The sequence below is a fragment of the Lonchura striata genome, chromosome 3 (genome assembly GCF_046129695.1).
Source record: "Lonchura striata isolate bLonStr1 chromosome 3, bLonStr1.mat, whole genome shotgun sequence".
NCBI lineage: Eukaryota > Metazoa > Chordata > Aves > Passeriformes > Estrildidae > Lonchura > Lonchura striata.
The window spans coordinates 93,519,643-93,543,589 of record NC_134605.1 but is presented as its reverse complement, the minus strand read 5'-3'; the positions used below and the strand labels follow the sequence as shown (position 1 = coordinate 93,543,589).

The following is a 23,947-nucleotide window of genomic DNA, read 5'->3' as shown; positions in this document are numbered from 1 at the left end:
GCATAATTTTCTTTAAAATGGCCCAGGCTTGCAAGCAGAACAATTAGCCCTGTGTTCTCTCTCTGGCTGGTGCTTGAATGTTTCCATAGAGCAATTCCTGGAGGAGACTAAACTAATAGACATGTATACACAGCTGCTATCTCATATCCAGCTGAGGCTAAACTCAGGATGATTAATTTAATCAAAAATCCTGTCCTGCTAATGTTAGAGAGTCTTTTCACTTGATCAGACCACACAGATGCGCTGAATTCTTATTGGAGAGACAGTGCCTGTTTCTGTTTATAATGAGTGTAATAATGTGTCATCTTAAATCAAACAAATCCATATGAAAGTGAGGTGTGCAGATTGCATGTGCCAATACCTGCAAGGATGGTGGAAGGAAGGGCAGTCGTTTTTCAGGCGCAGGACTGCAGAATGCATAATGGTTGTCAAATAAGAGGGTTTTGTCAGTGTCCCTAGTGTGGATAGCTGTTCATGTAATCCATTAGCCAGCTGATGGGCAAGCACAAACTGAGCATGCTTGATGTATGTAATCAGTATTTTGCATTTCATGTCTTTGATGTGCATGCTCTGCTGACAAGTACCTTTTACGTGCAGCTCACTCTTAGTTTTAATGCCCTGTTGCAGGAAGAAAGAAAGATTCCTCCTCCTGTACCAAAGAAGCCCCCAAAAGGAAAATTTCCAATCACAAGAGAAAAATCTCTGGACCTACCTGACAGACAACGGCAAGAAGCCAGAAGACGGCTGATGGCTGCCAAGCGAGCAGCCTCTTTCCGGCAGAATTCAGCCACAGAGCGTGCAGACAGCATTGAGATCTATATCCCAGAGGCTCAAACCCGGCTTTAAAGACAGAATGCTGCAGAGTTCCTTTTTTTAAACAAAATGCTTGTACAGTTTGTCACTTACCTGGTAATTTTTGTCTCATTCTCTCCACTAAATATGCCCTTGATGTTGTGTTCTTTGTGCCATAAGCACAGTGGAATGCTTTTGATTTCCTCAGAATTTGCTGAGTTCACCGCAAGAACGACTTCTTTTTGTATTTATTGTCTGACTTACAATCAGCTACAATGGATAGGGCTTGTCAAGACCTGACTTATCCAATATATTCTCAGAGGACAACAAGAAACACCTCTTGAGATGGAACCCAGCTTACTTTTGTTATTTATATTTTTATAAAATGTGTGATAATTAGGGATAAGAATAACAAACTATAAATGGGTGCATCTCACCATTCACTAGAGGCATTAGCTAATCCAAGTAGAAGGTGCTACAAATGTAAAGAGCAGGAAAGAAAGAACCCATTTATCTCTTTGACCTTCAGTTTCTTTTCCAGCTAACATATTTACCCATGCGCTCTGCCACTCTTCTCATCTTTGTTACTGCAAAATAACATTAGGCCTCTCATCTCATTCGAGTTTCTGGAGATGAACAGGGATATCCGGCCACTAAAACTCCAAAGTTCATCAGAAACCAAGAAGCATACAAGTCCGGTGATGGTGGGAACATCCACTAATAAACATTTGCTGTTAGCAGTATAACGACACTCTGAAACCTAAGCAAAATTGTAATGCAAGAGGACTTGAGTGATGGGTGAAAGGAAAACGGAAGCCTTAAAAAGTTAGATCTTCTGTAGTAAGATGAGTAAAGAAAAAGTTACACTTGCTCCTTTGGACCACTCATTGCATTTTTAACAGTTCTTTTACATGTTAATATTTATTTTAAAACCTTCTCTCTTTCATTTCAAGAGCTGTGCTACATGTACTATTTCAAACTCTCAAATTGTTATAACAATTGAGTTTCCAGGGTATCCTTGAGAACAAAAAAATCTTGCTTGTTTAAAATGCCAGTTGTGATGTTGTAAACAGTTTAAGAAATATGAATGTGAGTGGTAAGTATATATAAGTTTAAATGGTTATGTTAAGGTAAAGGTGAACTGTGGTTTACAATTGTATTTTTTTTTAGAACTATTTTTCTATGCAGTATCATTTATGGCAAGAATAAGGTTCTTGCTTGCTTCAGACATAGGAAAAAAAAAACAAACTGACTCAAGAGATAAGTGATTTCCAGCCATGGAATATATGGAAAATAATATATTTTCAAGCCTCATATTGTCAGAAGATATAAGTGGTAGCTACCACAGTCAAGAGGCTTTCATTTAAAACAAGTTGGAACAGAATTATTCCACTTCATCTACCTTCCAGAGCCAACCAAGCAATTCAGTACTTAGAAGTCTTCAGGTGAAGACGCAATAAAATGAGCAACATGCAGCCCCCAATATCAAGGTTTGAGTCTTACTGAATACAAATTTAGGTGAAAAGAATGAGAACCCAGTGAGACAGGCAACCCCAGCTACCACATTCCCTGTTTACCTGCTTTAACAAATGCAATGTATTTAGCCATAGGCAGAACAATTCTTTAATTATACTCAAGCACTTTGGTTCTTCACCTATTGAGCACTTTAAATCCAAATCCCACACACCCTGCAGCCTGATGGATGAGTAAAAACGTGAAGTACCATAGGTTATGCAGATCTGACATTGCTTCAAATCTGTTTTCTTTTGTTTGGTTGCTTGGTTTTTTCCTTCTTTTTTCCTACAGTGTGTGGTATTAAGCATGAGTTCTGTCTTTGGACAACTGATAAAGCATGCTTGGCTTCAAAGTACAAATCGTTAGAGATGAAGTTTTGAGAAGTTCCTGTGAGAAGACAGCCCTGTAAATTGAGCCTGGTATCTGATATATACTTTACCAAATAGCCTTAAACTATAGTTGAAGCAAAAACAAAGACGAATGTATACCCTTCAAGAATGCAAAAAAAAAATAAGAAAAAAAATTAAAAAAAAAGGAATAAAAAATAATAAATCCCTGAAATATTCTTCTATAGATGAAAACATTATATTTCCCATTCCTTGTGTTTTCAAGGCATTTTCTATTAAGGAAAGAGCTGAATCCTAGGCAGTGTACAATATTGATCCTACTTCCTATATTTGTTGTACTCTTTTAAATACAGAAGGACATGCAGAGGCTGGCATCTTTAGTCTTGAAAACTGATATGTTAAAGTGGAGCTGCTAATTAGATATCCACACAAAACCAAAGCCAGTATTTTTCCTAGATTGAAGAAATTTAAAATAGAGACACACACACCTCTACACATATATACATATGGCAGCTAACATATTTTATCTAATTTTCTGTACACTTCCAGGAGGAATCACTTTACTCACTTGAACTCTCCCCACCTGCAGCAAGAGGTCATGCAATTAAGACAAGCTGTACCTGATTGTGCCAGTAGTCAGACTTTATGAAGACAAATTGTAAACCAAACAAATTACAGAAAAACTGAGACCCCAGCTGGCCTAATAATGCTGACTTGGAGGAGTTTGTGTTCTACATTTCCCATGCTGTTATAAGAAAATTCTCAGTCTAAGATTTATAAATCTATGATTTCTGTTTGTTCCAGCTTGTTCAAACAAACAAAAAAAAAAACCCACAAAAACAATTGGAAAAAAATCAAAAGTAAATTAGATGCCTACTAACAAATTTGATAATGTTGTCTGTTCACACTGCATTTTGAAATGCAATTTATTAAATTCTTGTATAGGTAACATTTTAACCTTTAAGGCAAATTAGCCATTTCAATTTATATATTGTACACCTGGTTAGTTTAGAAAGATAACATTATGCTTATAATAGTTGTCTTGCAAATAAATCAAAATCAGGTTGCTTCATTCTCTGACATGAGAAACACTGTATCTTAATACATTTATATTCAGATAAATTGTAATCTGACCCCACATCACAAAAATAAAAGTCAGTTGCAAAACCAAAGTCAGAGGAATATAAATAAACAGAAAGATAGGAACTAGAATGCTTTCTCCTTTGAGAGTTCATGGTATAGACCACTCACAATGGCTGAATATATTAAAACAGTCTAGTGTTTAATTAAATATTAATTGGGCTAATATGTATTTTAACACATTAAAACTATAGAAAGTCTCTGTTCATTTACTCATTGCCTGTAAAAGACAAGTATAAAACAGAATTCAGAAAATTTAAATAAGGAAAAATGCCTGAATGGTAAAATTGTTATTTGCCATATTTATTTTTCCTTTGTATATATTTTTTAGATTTTAATTTTTTGCAATTTGGTGAAGTACATTATGAAGTGTTTTATTATTTCATGTCCACCTGATTAGAATGGCCTTTGGCAGAATGCAGACATGAACAATGTTGTACAGTTTAATACCAAAAAATGCTATTTTAATTCATGCTTAAACCTTGACACTATATTAGATTTGAAATCAATCAGGAAGGAATTAAAGAGTGCATAGGAAAATGTGTGAATTTCATATATATAAATAGATATAACATATATTTCATATAATGGAAATTATTTGTTTTAAAATAAGCCCACATCCTGCTGTATCAGTAAATTAGTACTCTACTTCCTCAGCACTGCATCTAGAATATATTCAAGGAATGTTTGGTCATTGGGTGGTTTCGCAAGTGACTGCTACATGAGGAGTGTCACACGTGGTGCGGGTGTCTCCTCGTGGCCTGTGGAAGCAGTGCCCTTGGGAGGTCCTGGCCTGGTGGCACCTCAGGCAGTGTCACCGTTCTGTCCCAGGCCCTCTCCACACAGGCCCCTCACCCGGAGCCACAGACCTCCACATCAGCCCAGCTCAGCCTTTTACACTCAAAGCCTTGGGCCTGCCCTGCCCAGCTGGTGGGTTTGCTGTCCTCCTCAGCATTCCAGAGTTGGCACCAGTGGCGAGGGCACACTGGAGGCTGACCCATCAAGTGCTGGCTTGTGCATGCCGATTTGAGTCTGAAGCTGCTTTGGCAGCTCCAGGTGTCAAGCTGTGTGCACTGAAAATCTGTGAAACCAGAGCCTCAGTGAAAGGGAGCTTAAATTAATCATGAAACAACCTTACTCCCATTACTGTTCCTTGAGCATCTTATGATGCAGAAATACCACCCACCAACTGCGCATGAGGTAAGGAATATCAGCAAACCCCTTAATGTCTAGAGAGGTGCTTCCTGGTGTATGACAGGTTGACACCTACACTTACACAGTGCCTTTCATCCAGAAGGATCTCCAAGCACTTTATTAGCCAACACACAAACTCCAGGCTGGGCTGCAGCTGGGACAGGTAACCCAGCATGGAGGATGCTGGAGGTTCTCCCACCTGTCCCCATGCTGCTGGGAGTTTCCTTCCACAGCACACTTCCAGCATCTGGGACCTCAAAGTCTGAGCCTGTGCTGAAGGACTAAGAGGAAGACCTGAGCAAAGCAGAGATGAGGGCAATCAGGGCAATCATACCATCCCCTAGGGAGTAGGCAGGAAGTGATGAGCATCAAATTATTCTTCCAGAACAATCTTTGCCTTTTCTGTTCCTGACAAGGGCCGTGAGGTCCCAGCAGTGGAGGAGCTCCCTGGAAGGGTGCCGGAGCAGACTCCTGGCTGATGCCAGTTACAGGAGCTGATGGCACTGGCAGCTGAGCCCTCTTGGTCAGGTATCTTGGCAAGTCTCCCCTTTGCAAGTGCATTTTCCCCACTTTCTTAGCGGGAGAGGTCCATTCGGGGTCCTTGCTGCACAAGCAGCCTTCCCCAAGTGCCCTGTTCTCTCCCCAAGTCTGCCCTCCAGCCCAGCTAACACGAGGGAAGACGTGGGGCACAGCACTGAGGCAGGATGATTGTGTTTTGGTTTGGGCAGCTGCTCTTTCATGAGACTCAGACCTGACCCGAAGGGTTCTTTCATAGCAGAGCAATGGGGGCACCTCTCTGCATGAACAGGATCAGTGGATGAGGGGCCACCATTTCATACGGCGCAGAATAGAATGAGGATATATACATTTATCAATACATACACGTAATGATTTTTCACTGTCAAGGTTCCAGAGAACCAGACCCAGGAACCACAGCCAACACTCACATTCACACTGTAGATTGTGCCATTTTCCTGCAGCTCATCCTCAACACTGATGGCTGTGGCAGGTTCACTTCCTACTGCAGCCCCATGGCTCATCAGCAGCTATTCACCATGTTCACCTCCAGGGACCATCTTTCAGGAACATGGCATACTCATATGCATATACAAGTCCTGTCAGGAATTAAGCCCTCTGTATCCACCAAAATTGCTTAATTTATCTCTGAAATGTAGCTACCTCTATGGCATAATGCTGTAGCTGTTTAACTACATAATAGGCTGTTCAGGACAGCAAGTATAAAACCCAAATTGAAATGGAATGTTGCCCAAAAGAAAATTTGGCCAGCATAGGTGAGCTGATTCAGCTCCTCTTAATGAAATAAAATTCCTATAGCTGAAAGGGGCCATGGCATTCATTACTGAATGTCTTTTCCAACATAAACAATTATATTATTCTGTATCTAAAAATGGTATTCCAAATCTTTTTTCATTAAATTCATATTGCATTTCATAAAAGATGATGGCAGAAGAAGACTGCATGTTCACTGATCCACCTTTCCACACCCAGCTTTTGAACCGTTACCCTTCACTGCCAGAAGAGAACGGCTTTTGAAGTCAGATCATAGTTAAGGTAAATTAGTCTGTCTACATAGCTTGCTCTTTAACTGAGCAAACACAGAACAGTTTTCATCAGCTGGCAATTTAATTCTATATTTTATTAAGGCCAAATTGTTATTTTTCTAAATTGATTTTGTTGGACAGGATTTTTTACTTCTCTAGGTACAAAAACATAGATATTTTCACCTAAGCATAAATGAGGAGGAGGCTTATTTGAATATATAGTCATCATTCACAAACACAGTCCATCAGTGAGGAATTTTCTTCTTCTTACCTTGCCACTCTTTCATTCAACACACTATTTCCCATTCCAAAAGCTTCACTGTCATAAAAGTTTCTTATCTGTGAGATGGCTTATTGCAGAGCACCGGTCTGTGTTCTGATCCCAGTTGTATTAGAATCAATGCTCAGAAACTGAAACCAGAAAGAAGTATCAGATATGAATCAATATAACTCAGATCAATATCTGACTCAGCAAGTCTGAGGTAGGAAGGACTCCATGCTCAAGGTAGCAAGTGTGCCATTACTTTGTAGAAGCTCATTTTTCCTTTCAGATAAGTCAGAGTCATGCAGAGGGCTCAGTAGTAGATTTGAGCCTCTGAAGAGAGTCCTCACACAGACATGCCAGCTTTTTTTATAATTACCATGGAATCCACATACTCATATCCATGCTTTGATTTACCCTTTGGAGGTTTAATAAAATGGCCATCTCATTTTAAAAGGGCTCAGCATGCATGTATTATTTAGTTCAATTTATACATTCAATTCCTGACTGAAATAAAATTCCCTTTCAAGTAGCCTGGCTTATATATGTTAAAACTGTTCTTTCCTGAAGAAAAGCCACTATGACTGTGCAGGTTTTTCTGTACAGAGACAAAACTCATACTTTCATTTACCATGCACATGCCAAAATAATCAAGTGTGGCCTAAGGACTAAATTAAATGCCTCCTATAGAACTTCAAGGAATGTTAGAACCAGGAAACTAGCTGTTTAGTTATCATTAAAAGTATATATAAATATATATAAATATATATATACATAAGAAATCATATCAACAATGAGGATGAACTGAGTGCCAAATATTCACCATATGTATAAAGCTACACTTCACTAGAATTAAACTATTTTATGTAATTCTTTCTCATGCTTTTATGGTTCTTTTGATAAATTCTATTTAGTAGCATGCAGGATACCTAAATTGAATGTACAGTATGTTGTTTCATTGCTACAATAATTTATTGCTTCTCAGTAATATCTTCTTTACCAGAATGTTATTTGTTACTTTGAAGACATATTTGAAAATTGTTTTATTATTGAGTTATTCTTTTTTTCTTGATTCTCTACTCATCTCCAGCTGATTGTAAGAAAATGTGCTTCACTATTTTGCCCCATGGCTCTTTTATGAAGCTGCCTCTTTCAATTGGTTTATGTATTGTTTATGTTCATCTCCTGTAAATAATTCTGCAATTAAATTTTTTGAGAAAAAATAGAGTATACTCTTTATTGCTTTTCAAATTTTGCATTCGTTAAAATCTGATATTTCCAACTAGGCAATTTGTAGACAACACTAAACCATTACTTTAGGCTTGTAGCCTTTGAAGTGTTAGGAAATAAATTATAAAAATAATTTTGATAGGATTTTTAGCTGAAGTCAGAGGAAGATGCATATCAAATTTAATGAAAAGTAACAAATAATGGAATAAGCTATGCCATTTCATTTATGTGTTTTGATTTACAGCCATTAATACTATAGGTATAGAATGTCATCCATTGATTTAGAGTGAGAACATTGTGTATCATAACAGAAAGAATACTAGTGTCTTTTGCTTGTAAAAACCCCAAAACTGAATTACTTGTATGCAGTCATTAGTGGGCAGAAGTAACTGAATGGATTTGTTCTGACAAAGTGAATCCTGAAACATCTCTGTGTGTTTTTACTGTTTGCAACAGGATAACCAAAAAGAGCTTCTATCCTGCTTCACAGTTTTCAGTTCAGACAAGTTTCCTTCTGGGAATGGCTTTAGCAACTCATCAGAAAATTTGATGAATACTTTACCACATTTCTTGATTAGACAAAAGCCATGACAGGCATGAAACAAAGATTAATCTAAACAAAGGAGGTATCAGAAATAATATGAAAATATAAACTTATTTGGCATAGAAAAGTGCCTAGTTGCTTGAATCAGTAACTTTTTATTGCTCATGTATTATATATATTAATTCTTAGGATCTCTAGCTATGGACCACTTACACATTTGAACACTGTACATTTACAAACTTAAACTTTTCCCTTACCACAAAGAGTTTACAGTCCAACCAATAGATAAGAAGCAACAGATAGGCAGACACAGGAGAGAAACTGATGGGAAAAAGTGAGATGCTATTAATTAAAATGAAGAACAGCATCCCAGCATCCCATCAACTGTCATTTGTTTTGCAGCCATCAGAAAAAGAGGGGATAACGAAGTGGAAGATACTCTCAGGGATGTCTTCCCAAGAAGGGATTGAGTTCAAGAAAGAACATTTGTTTGAAAATTTAACACAGAGGTGATGAATTTTGGCATCCTGAACCACCTGGAGGTGAAAGTTGACATCTTCTGATTTAATGGCTGGTGCTAGGCACACCCTGGACAGGTGATGTTCAAAGAGGCTGTGAAAGGTCTTGGCAGTAAAACCAATAAAATTCAGCACTTGATACTCTAATGGCTCATTGCTGCTATGAAGGAATTTTCATTTCTAATATCTCTTGTGGAAGGCTCAAAATTTTCCAGCTGTATGTCAGCAGTTTTAATGAGAGGTCATTAGAGCAACTTAGTGGTTGTTTTTGTCTATATCCTAACACTGGATGTTAAGGCATGGAGCATCACTTACAGCAGTTCTGCACTATTATGTCAGAACCAAGGCCTTTATCACTTCTAGCTGAAATTCCAGTAGCCTCTTAGCTTCTCTTAGCCTTCATGAGTTCCCTAAAATAGGCTGATCCTTCCTGCAATCTGGAAAAGATCTCAGGACTAACAAGCAAGCTGTTTCTTGTACAACAGCTTCACAGATGGCTGAATGTCAGCTCAGTATTACAGGCATACCCGTATAAATGAGGACAGGCATCGCTGATGAATTAGGAAGGTCAAGTAAAGCTGGGGCATAGATGTGACATATTTTATTTCAATTGCTGAACCAAATAATCAGGTGCAGAGTACATGCTCTGGAATTAACATATTTATTCCAATTGAACTGCACTGACACTGACAGTGGGTTTGTGGAAGGCTGCTATTGTTTTAACTGTAGCAGCACAGCTGAAGTGTGAAAATTTTGAAATGTAGACAAGTACCTTACATAACCTATTGCAGCCCTAACACAATCCCTGAACAAATTTTGTTGTGACTTTTTAAACAAGCAATTTATAAGTAGGTAGAGGATAGTAGGTAGGTAGAGGATAACACAGTGATAAAAACTAGACAATGCTCATTTGCCAACATCTTATCATGTCAGCCAATTTAATTTTCCTCTTTAACATGATGAATGGCCTAAGGAATTAAATAAAAAAGAGTAGGCTGTGATAGATCTTCATTTCATTGAGGCTTTTGATTCAGTTCCACTGTACCCTTTTCATATAAAACTAGGAAAAATATTCTCTAAACAAAGCTTTTCAAAAATTAAAACTGATAAGTCTAAAAATATTATTTTAAATATGGCTGTATGTTTGACCTTTTGTGAAATCTGAAGGCCTTTTGGGGTGTGAGAAGGAGAAAAATCTAACATGCTCTCAGTACTATTCAGCAATTTCATTGACAACTTTGATGATTTACTAAAAAATGTGATGTGGGAGTATTATATTTACTAAAAAATGATTTACTAAAAAATGTGATGTGGGAATATTATATTCATTGACCCGGGAATAGTTACAGGTTCTGCAGAGGATATGGCCAAAAATTCACAGCAATCCCAAGAAAACAAGCATGCTTTCTAAATTCAATGTGATGTAGTTCAGTGAAGAATAAACAAAAAATGCTGTATTAAATGCTATACTAAATGTTGTACTCAGATGTGACAGAATATCCTTTTGAGAAAAAGCAGAACAAAGAAAATGTGATCGCAAGCTAAAGGAGAGTCAACCTGATGCTAAATCAACACACGTTAAATCACATGCTCTTAAGAAAAGAGGAAATCTAATAGTGAATTTATTAGCATATCATTAAATTAGTGTGGCTTAACAAATTATTGTGCTGTGTAATCATCCATGTATACACAATCTTAAATTGCAACGTGCACACATTATTGGGCTTGACATTGCAAGCCAAGCTAAAACAAATTACCCACAGAAGCAAGAAATCCTCAGATCAATAAAAATCAAACGGGTGTATGGAGACATGGCTCATCCTCCCCCATCCAGGCTGCTCAGTAGAAATCTCCGTGGGCACTGCATTTTGCTCCATGTTTAGTGTCTGAGGACTTCTAACAGACTTGGGTGAGGATGGTATTTGTCTCTGTCCTGGGTATGAACCCCAGCAGGTCTGGGATACAGGGCAGAATGCTTTTTGTGCGCTTGTCTGCCTGTGTTTAGAAACCAGACTGTCATATTTGGGCAATGGTGGGATACAGACTTTCTGAATCTTGCTATCTTCAACTTAGCCACTTCCACCCACATTCTGTCTGAGATGGCAGAAATTACCCTCTGGATCTCAAGCAAACATTCAAACACAAAATGTTAACAAGTGAGATAGGCAGAAATATTTCATAATGCTTGAAAGTGACACTGACTGGCTGAGAAAATGGCAAGTCAGATACTGGGGATGTAGAGACATTTCCTGTGTTCTAAGAAGTTCATGGTCCACTTTGTTCAATACTGTTGAGTTTTGGTTAGAGTATTAAATTCTGTTTTGGAGTAATTGAAAAGCAGTGGAGAAAATTTGAAAGAAAGTAACAGAGATTGCAAAATATTTAGAAAGTATGACATAAGCGAACAGAGTTCAGAAGATGAATTTTAAAAAATTATTTGTTTCAATCAAATTAGTTGTTATGAGCTGTGAATGAAATTGCTTCCCCATTCTCTGGAAGGAGGTTATTAGCATTATTAGCAGAAATGTCTAGCTTTTGTTTCTTTGGATAAAGGTAGTGAATCTCTGTTTAAGGTAGCACAAATACCCCATGTGGCTTTGCAGCTGTGATCGACATGTCAGAACGTCAGAACTCCCTGAAGAGCCACAGGAGCCACCATCCAGCATCCTGGCTGCACATGTGGTCTGAAATGCATGTGCCTTTCAGGGTCACACTACTACCCTCATCTCACTTGACAGATAATCCTATTTATAAGCAACTGACCATTTGCAAGTGTGAAAGAGGCATTCACCTGCCAAAGCTGCCAGTGCTGCTCCCCAGCTCTTCCCAGAAGAAGCTGACCAAGAAGATGTATACAGGAGACTAGAGGCTCTGCTGCCCTCAGCACTTGGGGAGGTGAGTGCCCAGAGTCTCCACATCTTCTCTGTATTTTACGGGGTTATCTGCTCACCAAGGAACAAGGATGTGCTGTTCTTGAATAGAACGTCTAAATGCTAAATAAGGGAATTGCATAAAATTGGTGATAGTAGCTGAGTCAGCACTGTTCTTTTCTCTGTATCAGGTTCATATCCCTTTTTATTAGTACAAGGTACTAGGTTGTTTGAGGTGCTACAATTAAGAAAAAAAAATCTAAAGAAAATTTCAAATCTACATGAGGAGTAAAATCATCTCAGCCTTTATCCCTGAAAAGAAGTCCAGATCCTGACCAGGAGTGGACATCATTAACCTGCTTAGCCAGAATCCCTTCAAAAGTTTTTGTGGTTGTTGTGTGGCTCTTGTATCCTTTGTGACCCCCAGTAACTCACCTGCATAGGTGAGACTATCTGAAATATGGAGGAGTTTGCTTGTCAGAATGGTTCTGCACCTGTCATTGCCATGTTTGGCTTCCTCCTTGCAACTGAGCACCATCACACTCAATGCAGAGCTTGGCACTAAAATATTCGAGGAGGACAGGGCTTAGGTCAATGGAATGGAAAATAGTGACAAATCAATTTAAATGCAGATCCTGGAGGAGTATATTATAATAGACTGCTTCAGACAAATCTTAAAAGGAAATTAGCTTTGGTAAAAATCAAGGATTCAGTGTATTAAAAAGTGACATAATCCAAATCATAAGAGAGGTGATAAATCAGTTTTGCCAGATAGGAAATAAATCACGACTGAACAGTAAGGGAAGCAGATGAATGTTATGCTTTGGGGTTTGAATATGTCAAAGTGAATTTTGTAAAATATTTATGAAGCATTGACAACATCTTTTAAAAATCTGGTATTTATAATTTTATGAATGTTTATATATTTATGTGAGTTTATGTGTCTTTATGTGTGTGTATGTATATATATGTATATACACATGTATATGTGTAAATATATTATGTATGTATATATTTATCCATACAGAAATAAAAGAGGAACAACTGTAAATTTTATATATATTTAATATTTTTAAATGCCAGAAATCATGTTCTGTTTGTTTTGTGCATGTCTGTGTCTCGTGATAAAACCATTTGCTTGTCTAAATCACAGAAGGAGGAAGCAGAAAAGAAAGACTGAGGAAAAGGAAAACCTACAGAGAAAAACCAATGTCAATGCTATATTCTTAATTCTTTGCTTATTATAAATACATGATTGCTGTAGTTGATTTGGAATAGGACTTTACCATAATTCTTCTTCACTGTAAAAGAGTATTTTTGGGCTAATTCACACTAATATCAGTTTGAACAGCCAGGTCTCAAATCAAATATATACATGCATATTGTGCCAGAAAGCAAACAGATTCTACATGAGATGAGATAATTCATTGAGACACTTTTCAGCCTCAATTAGGAGGTGGTTTTACTGTTTTGAGACAAATTGGTGTATAAAGAATTCAAATTCAAGATCTTTTAATCTTACACTCAGATTCACTTCATTTTCCCAAATCTTTTCAAAATACATATTATTGTCATTTTATTTAATAAGATACAGAATAAACAAATTTTACAAGAGCATCCTCATTTGAAATAACAAGTAAGAAGCTGTAACCCTCCATCAGATTTTACATCTTTAATCAGTAACTGAAGAAGGAACAAAGCTTAATACCTGGAGATAAATGTGAATTTCTATCAATTCAGTTAGAAGGGTCATTAAGACTACATGTAAACCAGCTGTGATAGCACATGCTGGGGGGAAGTTCTCCCTGTGTGTCATTTCCCAACTTGCTGTCTCCAAATATCAAAGTAAGGTAAGTGTAATAAAAATGCTGGTTTTAGTCTGGGGCTACAAACTTCTCCCTGGAATTCACTGCGTTGCAGGAGAAGGAGTTGATACAAGGAGAGGAGGGGTTTTTGCACAGGAGGACCTGAGGAGCAGGCAGCAGCATTTCATGGCCATGTGATAGACTTGTAGGAAGCCTCTGGGGCACATTTACCATCTGTGATATGTTTCACTTTGATGGCATTTACCTTGTGAGACGTAACAGATTGTGACCCTTCATTGCCTTCTTTCTCCAATCAACTTTTCTTTTCTGGAAAACAGAAGAGCTGGTCCGTGAGCTGCTAAGTATTTATCTTTAATGTCACAAATGAAATATCTGTAAATACCTTCTGTGATGATCTGTTGTGTTATCTGGTGTCAGAGGCTATACTGGGACTACTGACTTTTTTGGACAAAGATTAATGGCTTCCGGTGAAGCCAATATTGTATTTTTAACCTGTGAAGAAAAATGTTATGTGAGTTCAGGAATAAGATGAGTGATAACTCTCAGTCAATTCATGAAAAGGGGTAGTTTTCAAGGTAAAATATATGAGGGAAATCATTCTTGGGGAAGTGGGTGAGAGATGTCAGAGATGGATAGGAATGAACAATAGATGCTTTTCAGTCATAAGTTTATTTCCAGTAGCTAAAAATGAAAGATTATTATGACCAAAATAGTATCTAACTTGGTGTAATTCTCATTGCACTATCTTACATTACCCAAGGAAGATCTGGATTTCAGATATCATATGACGAGCTGACTGTGCTTTTAACCCTCACCACATCACTGTATTCTCCCTCCCCCACATCAATTGCTCTCTCTGCTGATGTGCCTCCCTTTCTGGATATCTCCAAAGTCATAATGTTATTTGCTTTTACTCTAAACAAACAGACACTTTTCAGGGTCCTGGGAGTTCCCTCCTTGTACAGTGCTGGTTAAAGGCAAAACCCCTTTGACTCTTCTTGCTTAATTTTACCTTATTCTGGAAGGAACCTCACTATTTCTTACATTTAACTAAATAAACCAGTATAACCTGTATAAAAAAAAAAAATCAGTATAAATGCAATTATCCCACCCTTCTTTGTCAAGAAGGAAACAGAAACAGATTAGAGAATGCTTTTCAATACTGTCTGGAGGGACAGTCTGGAGAGGCACTAAGTTATTCAGTTCCTTTTGGCTGTGTCAAACAGAAGAAGCTCTTCACAGTCCCATTTTGCTAATCTGGAAAGCGTGAGGAATGAGAGACATACATCACATCTCCTTCCCAGCCTGCCCCCCGGATGCCTTTCCAAAGGCAGGCAGCGTGCAGCGGGATTGCCGCACCCTCTGGCCGCGTCCCGCCGCGCAGCTGGACCGGGCGCAGCTGGACCGGGCGCAGCTGGACCGGGCGTAGCTGGACCGGGCGCAGCTGGACCGGGCGCAGCTGGACCGGGCGTAGCTGGACCGGGCGCTGCTGGCACGGGCACAGCTGGACCGGGCGCAGCTGGACCGGGCGCAGCTGGACCGGGCACAGCTGGACCGGGCGCTGCTGGCACGGGGCAGCGCAGCTGCCGCGTCCAGCAGGCTGAGCCAGCCCTTCCGAGCGCGGCTCTCGTGTTTCGGAGGTTTCTACTGCCACCCATTGCTGTAGCTCAGCACATCTTCCCCGAAAGTGACAGCAAACTCCTGAACAGATTTCATTCGCAATAACACATTTCTCTTTCTGGAATCACAGCTCTCCATCACAGCAAACAGATATATGTGGGAATAATGCTTTCTGAAGTGTGTCTGCGTAGGTTGGAGTGGAAATGCTCTCTCAAAGGCAAAGTGTGATCAGACTGTGGACTCATTGGATCTATTTTCAGCACCTGCTTCTTCTCAGCCAAGAATACTTTGGCCCCAGCTTTGTCCCTCTGCCACGGGGGTTTTGTTCCAGATGCTGTCAGCATGTTGCAATGATGCAGGGAAAAAAAGCAGGTCTTCATAACCTCTGAGGCTGAGCATCCATTGCCTGACAAGATACATTACACCGCATGATTGGAAACAACTGCACCTGCAGGGCAGGTGCAATGGGAGCTATGGCTCCTATAAAATGAGATTAAAAGGAAACCACATTTGGGACATGCTGGTACATCTGGGTCATCAGTGTATGCTGCTGAAATAATGGAATCTATGTTTTTCTGCAGACTGAGCTTACAAAGAAAAGGCATTAAAGCAATATATCAGCAGTTGGTGTAAGCACTAAATTCAAAAACTTTCTTCAATGGTAATGATTCACTCTTTTTCAGAGAGTTAGGGGGATTTCATGTTATCATACAGTTCTACAAATGTTTCCTTGCACCATTGCTTGTGCTATTCAAAAAACTTTAATTTTAATTTCATTTCTTCCCTTTGGCTTCATCTACTATAACTATACACAACCAGTTTGCATCTGTGTTCCCAACACATGCACACGTGAATAGATGATAAATTCCTTTATTACCAGTACTTGTCATTAAATTTTCCATGCCATTGCTCAAGCATCTCATAAAATTACCTGGCAGAACATTTGTAGGTATAAGAATACATTTCTATAAGTGGGAGTAGGAAGAAAATTCTTTTTGTTTGTATTTAAGAAAATGTGATACTGATTTCACCATCATCATAGCACTGGAGCACTCCTCTGCAAGAGTCATGTGGGAAAAAAAAAAAAAAAAACAAGCCATTTGGTCATGGCAGCTCAAGCTGGAGGGATTTTGGGAGCTTCACATCACAGCAATCATGCAGAGCCCAGTAAGGGACAGGATAGGGGACCAGGTTTTTCCCTCTACCCTTTTCTTCCAGCTTTGAAGAGGATAGGATGAGAAGATTTTGCTAACTGAATGCTAGGAAGTACCTCCAGGGATGTTTGTTTTTTCCCGTCCAGTGCTCAGGAAGCAAGAATTTACTGAGGACAAAATCTAGCTCATACTGAGAAGGTGGGCAGCAAGCTTGGAGAGGAAGAACAGGAAAAGAGCCAGGGGGTAGGAAAGGTATGCTTCAGGAAACAGGAAGAAATATATGCAAAAAAGATGCTGATGGAGGCCAAGATTGGCTGCTGGAATGGAATAGGAACTTATTCTCCCTGGCCCAGACTGAATTCAGGGCTACTCAACAATAAATGTTGAGCTACTCCCAGACAGTGCCTCTGAAAAAACAATGGATCATTACTCAGCTCTGTCTCAGCCTTCTTCGGAGACCAGTTCACATAAGGGTCAGTAAAAATGATGGAAGGGTCTAGTCTTTTCATATACCAAACTGGATTTTGGTTTGGGGTTGAAGGGTTGGGAGATTTTAAAAGCCTCTTGCAGAGTGCAAGAGTGCAGAACAACCCAAACCTGTCCCTCATCCTATAAAGAACAGATTGAATACAGCTTATATTAGGCCAAAAGAGGTGTTGGGAAGCAGGGTAAGCAAGCTCCCAGTCAGCTCATGGAGGGTTTCTCAGCACCCTCTATCCATTTTCCCACTGACAGTGCTGCCACATAATATACAAGTGTGAGAATCTACAAGTAACCACAGGGATTTATAACACAGCAAGGAGAAAACTACATAATGAAATTAAACAAGGTTCCCATCTGAACATAAAAGAGCTTCAATAATTCCAATTAATGGCCAGGAGACACATTACAAGACACAAGACAAGCAATGAGGCATAAATGAATAAATAAAAACATCAAGAATGCTGAATCACAGAATATATTTTGTTCATTTTATTTGGTTTTTTTTATTCAAATTAGAAAAAAAAAAAAAAGAAAAAATGGACTTGGAGGTAATATTCAGATCTTGTTAGTGCTTTAAAAATAAATCAACAAATCAAACTCACTACAATATATTGCAGATGCAATTTCACTTGAATAATGCATATCCCAGGGAGGATCAGCAGTACTTTCACTGAACATAAGACAGGTACACTAGATCTTATAAAAGTACCTGCTGTTGACTCTGAAATCATGCTTGAGTAACCTTGTCCCTCACTTTAGGGGCCTGGGCTTATCCCTGTGGATTCATTAATAGCTCTTGAACTTTACATCTACAACTGGAATTTTCTGGGTTGTCCTCTGACTGCCTATATTTAGACCATTGAATCAAGCAAACAGAATACCTCCTTTTATACCTCTAAGTAAAATAATTGAAGGCATCTCTTAAGTGTCAGTTGATACCACCTAGTTTTTTCCATTTCAAAATAACAATGTAAGACTTGGTCTATAAGGTTGATATTGCTATTTTAAGTTGCACACATTCTTTTAATTACAAAAAATAGTAAAATTATTATTGTGTTGTGTGAAAGTAATAAATTACTCTATTTCTTCTAAATTAAAAGTTATGTGAAAGACCGTTCTTGCCTGACTGAGCATTTGTTCAAGTAGTGATTTTAAAAGGAGTGTCTAAGTGACAGTTCCATCCAGCCCATATTGGTTTACCTTTAAATTTCCCTGAAAGTCAGCAATTTAGGGAATTTTTAATAGCTGCAGCAAACTAGACCCCAGTACTGTCTGATACCATTGGTAGAAAAAGCTGAGTAAATGAGAGGTCATGGGATAGAAATCACTTGCTTTTCTCTAGTGAACAAATTGCCATTTACATGCAAGGATTGCATGAGGGTTTGTGGCATAAGCATTTGGAACATATTTCTGTATACTGGAGGTGAGGAGAAACCCTATTAGTTTCAGATGGAAAGAGAAAAATACAATTTGAAAACGAAAATTCATCTTAAATATCACAATGAACTGTCACAACATGAAAACTGACATGAGGCAATACCTTCTCCAAGACTGTGATTTCCCCTCTTCCTTTCTCTTGTCCACTACCATAGGATATGGCCAAGCAGAAAACTGACTGAAGGCAGCTTTGCACCTGGCTGGGCTCAGTCTATGCTCAGCAACTTTTCTTGAATGAGAAAATAACATCATGTAGTATATTTGGGGATGGAAAAATCTGCTGTTCCTATTCTTGAAACATTAAGTATCTCCTGTGTTTGCCCACCTAGAGAAAAGACACTGTCAATTCAAAATTTACTTCTATTAACTACAAATGGATTTTCAAAGCACTAGTAAAGGATCATTTACCAGAGTCTGATACTAACAGGTGGGGCATAACTAGTCAGAGTCAGAATGGAGTAGCCAGGGTACTAGTCACATCCTAGTGAGAGTAGAGAGGACAAAGGATATTCCTCTCCATCTGTAGATGTTATCTTTCATAGCATTTTGATGGCAGTTTCCTTCTAGTACACTTCTCTTGCACCATGTTGGATTAATGTTGCTCTGTTGCTATTAATATTACTACTGCTTTCTCTGGATAAATACTGTCTGCACCAGAAAGAATGAAAAAAAAAAAATTGAGCAACCAAAAAAAATTTTTTAAATACATTCCACAGTGAATTGTCCAATCCCTTAATAATTTTTATCTAAAATAGTCCAGTTGTGTGAGTCATATCAGTACCTACAAATCAGAATATTTTGATGGAATGAAAAAAATTATGAACAGAAAAAGCAACTTCAAATAAGTTGTTGTTACATTTACATGTAAAACAACTAAGAAAGTAAGTTCAGCTTTAATTATGCTTAAAATCCCCTTATTTGACCTTTTTGACATAGAATTTCTAGTCCGTATATAGTCTTTCAAAGACACCCCCAAATTTAGAATCATGAAACTTAGATTAAACTTCAGAAAATGTCTAAGAGGGGAGCACAAAAATTCAGTTTATAAAAAAATCCCTATCCAGCCCACTCTACTCCTACATCAAAAATCTAAAATGTCATTTGATTTCAATATATCAGTATTTTTCAGGGAGGAAGTACTGGGAATTAATAGGCTTTTTAGTCTAGCAAGGAAAGGTACAATAGGCAGCACATAAGGGGAAGCTAACTGCTTCAAATGCACAAGAAGGCCTGCATTTTAAGACTGAGATTAGTCACTGGAACAAGCAGCTAATAAAAGCAGCAAATTCATTTTTTTGGCCTTCAAAAGCACAATAACTGGATTTCTGAAAATAAGTATTAGTCAAACCCAAGTGATGAAGCCTGATAAAGGAATGACTGAGTGAATGTTAATGGCTTGTGATGTGCAGGAGGCTGGATTACATGCTCTAGTGATACCATCTCTCCTTAAATGCTCTGAGTAAATACAGCATTGTACTTGCTTCAAGCATAATGATCAGAATTCAGCAAATCCACCTTTTTCTTCTGCTCAATTTTATGTTCCTTTTCAGAAATCAGGGAGACAATTGCCATGTTCCCATCTGTCTGCTTTGCTATTTTTATGTTCCTAAATCTTGAAAAGAAGCAGAATTCTCTTTATGACCCCTTTACACTAACATGGTATTATAATATAAATGAAAGCTGGGGCTATTATATTTGTCACTGCTAAACTCATGGAAAGGGCAGGCACTCACTGGGCATTCTGTAGCCTCAAGCATGTGGGATAAATGGCAATATTTTAGGGATTCCTTGGGAGCTTCAGATCCCAATTCAAGTCTATGAACAAATAAACACTAAAAATGTTTAAGTAACCATTTGCTTTAAAAGCTTATTTATTTAATTAAACCAGTAATTTAAATTCTGCAGATTTGTGTCATGCCTGTCCCACGCCAGCCTTCTGGCTGTTGTATCTTCTCCTCTATTTCTCTGCAAGGGAAGCTCCCACTGCATCTTCCATTCTTAAATGATTTCTAGCACAGGGTTAAGTTTAAATGGGGAAAAAAGATTTGTTAATAGTAATGTACTTGAAAAGTGTGGAAGTGATGCAAAGAAGCAGTGCCACTGCTACCATTTGCTCTGATGAGTCGTTCTGCAGGTGAGGAGCTGTGTACCTTTTTGACATCATCTTTCTAAATATCCGTGTGTCTGACACCATGCTTTCGAATTAGTTCTGATTTCACGACAGCAGCACGGTTGGCTATTTCCCTGGAATTAACATTCATGCATCCTTCCCAGTATCGGGTTCTGGCTGACGCGGTGAAAGAGAGCAGCCCCCGCTGTTCAGGGCGCTGGCAGAGCGCAGCAGGCAGCAGCCGCCTGTCCCCAGCGGGGCTCAGGGGTCCCGCAGCTGGGACGAGAAGGGTGACACGGGCAGGGACACGGGCGGGACGTGCGGCAGCTCGGTCTGGAGCTCTGACTTGGCCATCCAGCTGTGAGCCAGCAGGGCCGTGAGAGGTGATGGTGAGCCTTGTGTTCCAGTAAGGAATAATATCCCTGCTTCCCCATCGGGGGTTGTCATTTTGGATGCGGTAACCAAAAGCCTGTTGCTTGTTCCTGCTCCGGGGGCGAGTGCTCCATTCCCTGCCACTGAAACCAGGATTAGCGCTCAAACCCGCAGGGGGAGCGCATCCCCACACTCCAACCCCTCGCGCACGGATCAGCATCGCTGCGGAAAGCGGGCGGAGGCTGCAGGAGCCCTGAGCTCCAAACCGAGCGGTTTGGGGCCGTCTGGTGGCACCGCCGTGACCTTCTGCCGGGTTGGAAAAGTGCTGAGACAGGGCGGAGACCGGGCGAGACGGATCCTACCCAGTTCCAGCACGGTGCGCCCGTCGCCCCCGGCGCACAGCCAGACGGTGCCGGAGCCGGTGCCGGAGCCGGAGCCGGAGCCGGTGCCGGAGCCGGAGCCGGAGCCGGTGCCGGAGCCGGAGCCGGAGCCGGTGCCGGAGCCGGAGCCGGAGCCGGTGCCGGAGCCGGAGCCGGAGCCGGTGCCGGAGCCGCTGCCGGAGCCGGTGCCGGAGCCGGAGCCGGTGCCGGTGCCGGTGCCGGTGCCGGTGCCGGTGCCGGTGCCGGTGCCGGTGCCGCTGCCGCTGCCGGTGCCGGTGCCCGCACCAGGTGGCAGCAGAGCCGCAGCGACGGGCGGGCAGGGGGCGGCTCGGAGCCAGCGCCGCGCCCCGCCCGAGAGCGGCACGGGAAAGTTGCAGGGCTGGGGTTTCTTTGCTGCAGACAATTTCAAATCAATAATAAATAAAAGGAAAACAGGGAAAGCTGGGAGCGCAGTTGAGCTCTTCAGAAAGTGGCCTTGGCTCCGCGGTGCCAGGGCTGGTGGGTGCACAGGCAGGCTCGCTAGGCTGCAGACCTGCAGCTGTGGAGTCACGGCCATAAGCTGTTTCTGCAATGAGAATGTAGGGCTAGGAGGATTTGCCAAAGAGTGACAAACCCCGTGAAAGGTTGTTCCAAATGTATCGGACCTTTATATACAGAATGCTGTGGCCAAGTTCCTGTCCAGAAGACAAAATCTGATTCATTTATTTACCCTTTAACTTGTCTTGCTGTGATGTATTGTAATGCCACTCTAATGTTTTAATCATTAGCAAGCAAGACACAGAAAGACATGTCTTTTTAGTAAAATTATTGTTAGAACCAGCACTCAACCCTTTCTAAGCCCTGAAGTAAATTTCTGAGCACTGAAACTCAGATGAGTTTCCTAGGTAATTCAGTCCTCAGGAGAGTTTCAATCTTAATTAGTGACTTTTACAGGGTCAACACTGGTCTGTTACTATGAAGCTACTGAATTTTTTACCATGGAGCTTTTATTATAGATGTCAGTCCTACCCTGTGCTTGACCTTATTTGTAATAATTACAAATCAGATATTTAACCTGTCAGTGGATAAGAAGAGCAGGGGGACTATAATTTTGGGGATTTTTTTTTGGTAGTATTTCTTACAGGCTGATCTTAGACCATGTAAAGTTGTAGATTTGAAAACCAGGAACTAAAGCAGGAAATCATAAAATCCTTTTTACTGGCCAGCCTTTCCAAGGTAACATTACATCATCCTTTAAGTGGCTTGTCCCCAGGCCATCCAGGGCTCGACAAACCCTGTGCAATGGCACAGTGCACTGGTGTTGTGTCTCCCTACCAGGCAAAACTGCATCTCTCATACCTGCCTCAAACCAGACACGGACATTAAAACTGAGGATGAGACCTCCAAATGCATTCCCTGACCAATACCTGTAAACACCTCCTACCCCAGATGGAGGGGCAGCTGCAACCAAATAATACAGTTGGCCCTACAGCCCTGGAAAAGGCAGGTGAATACCCTGCCACAGGGCCCCAGCTGCTCAGGACGAGTCTGTAAAGCCAAACACAGCCACAGAGCAGAGTAAGAATTGTGTAACTAAGATTGCACATAGGAACCCAGCCTAGTCATACCTTCCCCTGGGAGCACAGCCCCTGTAATCCCCCAGGAACACTGCTTCCAGGATCTGGATGCTAGGACCCACTTTGCTCTGTTAGAAAAGCCCTTGGAGTAGTTGCACAATATGCTTCTAGGCAAGAGTTCAGACTGTGACTGCGTGATGAATTAGACTGTTGCCTTTCTGCAGGCCTTAATTTCTGAAAGACTTTAATTTGCTTTATTTGGAGCTGCTGCAATCGTTTTTTGTGAGTAATCCCCTATTTTAATTAAAGTAAATAGATATGTAGAAAAAGAAATATTAACTGGGTCTGTTTCCTTCCCAGTCAATTCCAAAACTTCAGCATTGAGTCTGCCTACATACACTGCCTTGGTGCATATGGACAGGGGCTATGGGACAATAAAGGCCCCTTGACATTACAAAAAGCTGATCAGAAGCCTGTGATTTTGGCACACTGCTGATGTTGGACCCTGTTCCTCAGTGGAGCTCAAATGCTGAGCCCTATGAAGGCATCTGTGTGCACTGTGACCTTCTGAATCTCCCACAAAGCCAGGAGTCAAGGTCTCCTGGGGCCCTGATGGCCACAAGGCTGGAGCCCAGCAGGATGGAGCCATGGGGGGGTATCCATTTCCATTGCTCCCCTCTCCACAGAAGTACTCTTTACTGATGGCAGATAGGAGTGTGGATAGAGAAAGTGAGAGAATGAGATAATTTTTTACCTCCTACATCGGAGGTACAATGCTGTGCTGCTTCCTTGCTCTGTCTCTAATGTCTAAGTAGATTAAGAACCAGCTGCTGCTTCAAGCATGGAGAATTCTAGGCAGCTGATGAAGTGCCAACTCCATTAACTCTCCAGCTGATGTGGTTTTATATACTCTCAGCCAGTCTGAGCAGCCATGGTGGGATACTGGGGGTGCTCAGTGGCTGTGGGCTTTCACCACGGGTCAACAGCTATCTGGAGTGCTGGATGCAGGAGACATTTGTTTTCATTCTGTATCTC

The 23,947-nt window shown here is 40.4% G+C and overlaps 1 protein-coding gene across 24 annotated transcripts in view; it reads left to right on the top strand.

Annotated features, from left to right (window-relative positions):
* DLGAP2 (DLG associated protein 2) overlaps positions 1-8,039 on the top strand; it is a 450,475-nt gene extending 442,436 nt beyond the window's left edge. For all 24 annotated transcript variants that reach the window (XM_021551147.2, XM_021551145.2, XM_021551158.2 and 21 more), the window contains one exon: positions 628-8,039. In XM_021551147.2, the coding sequence (XP_021406822.2) occupies positions 628-846 (219 nt within the window). In that variant the 3' untranslated portion in view covers positions 847-8,039. The remainder of the gene's footprint in view (positions 1-627) is intronic.
* The last annotated feature ends 15,908 nt before the right edge of the window (positions 8,040-23,947 follow it).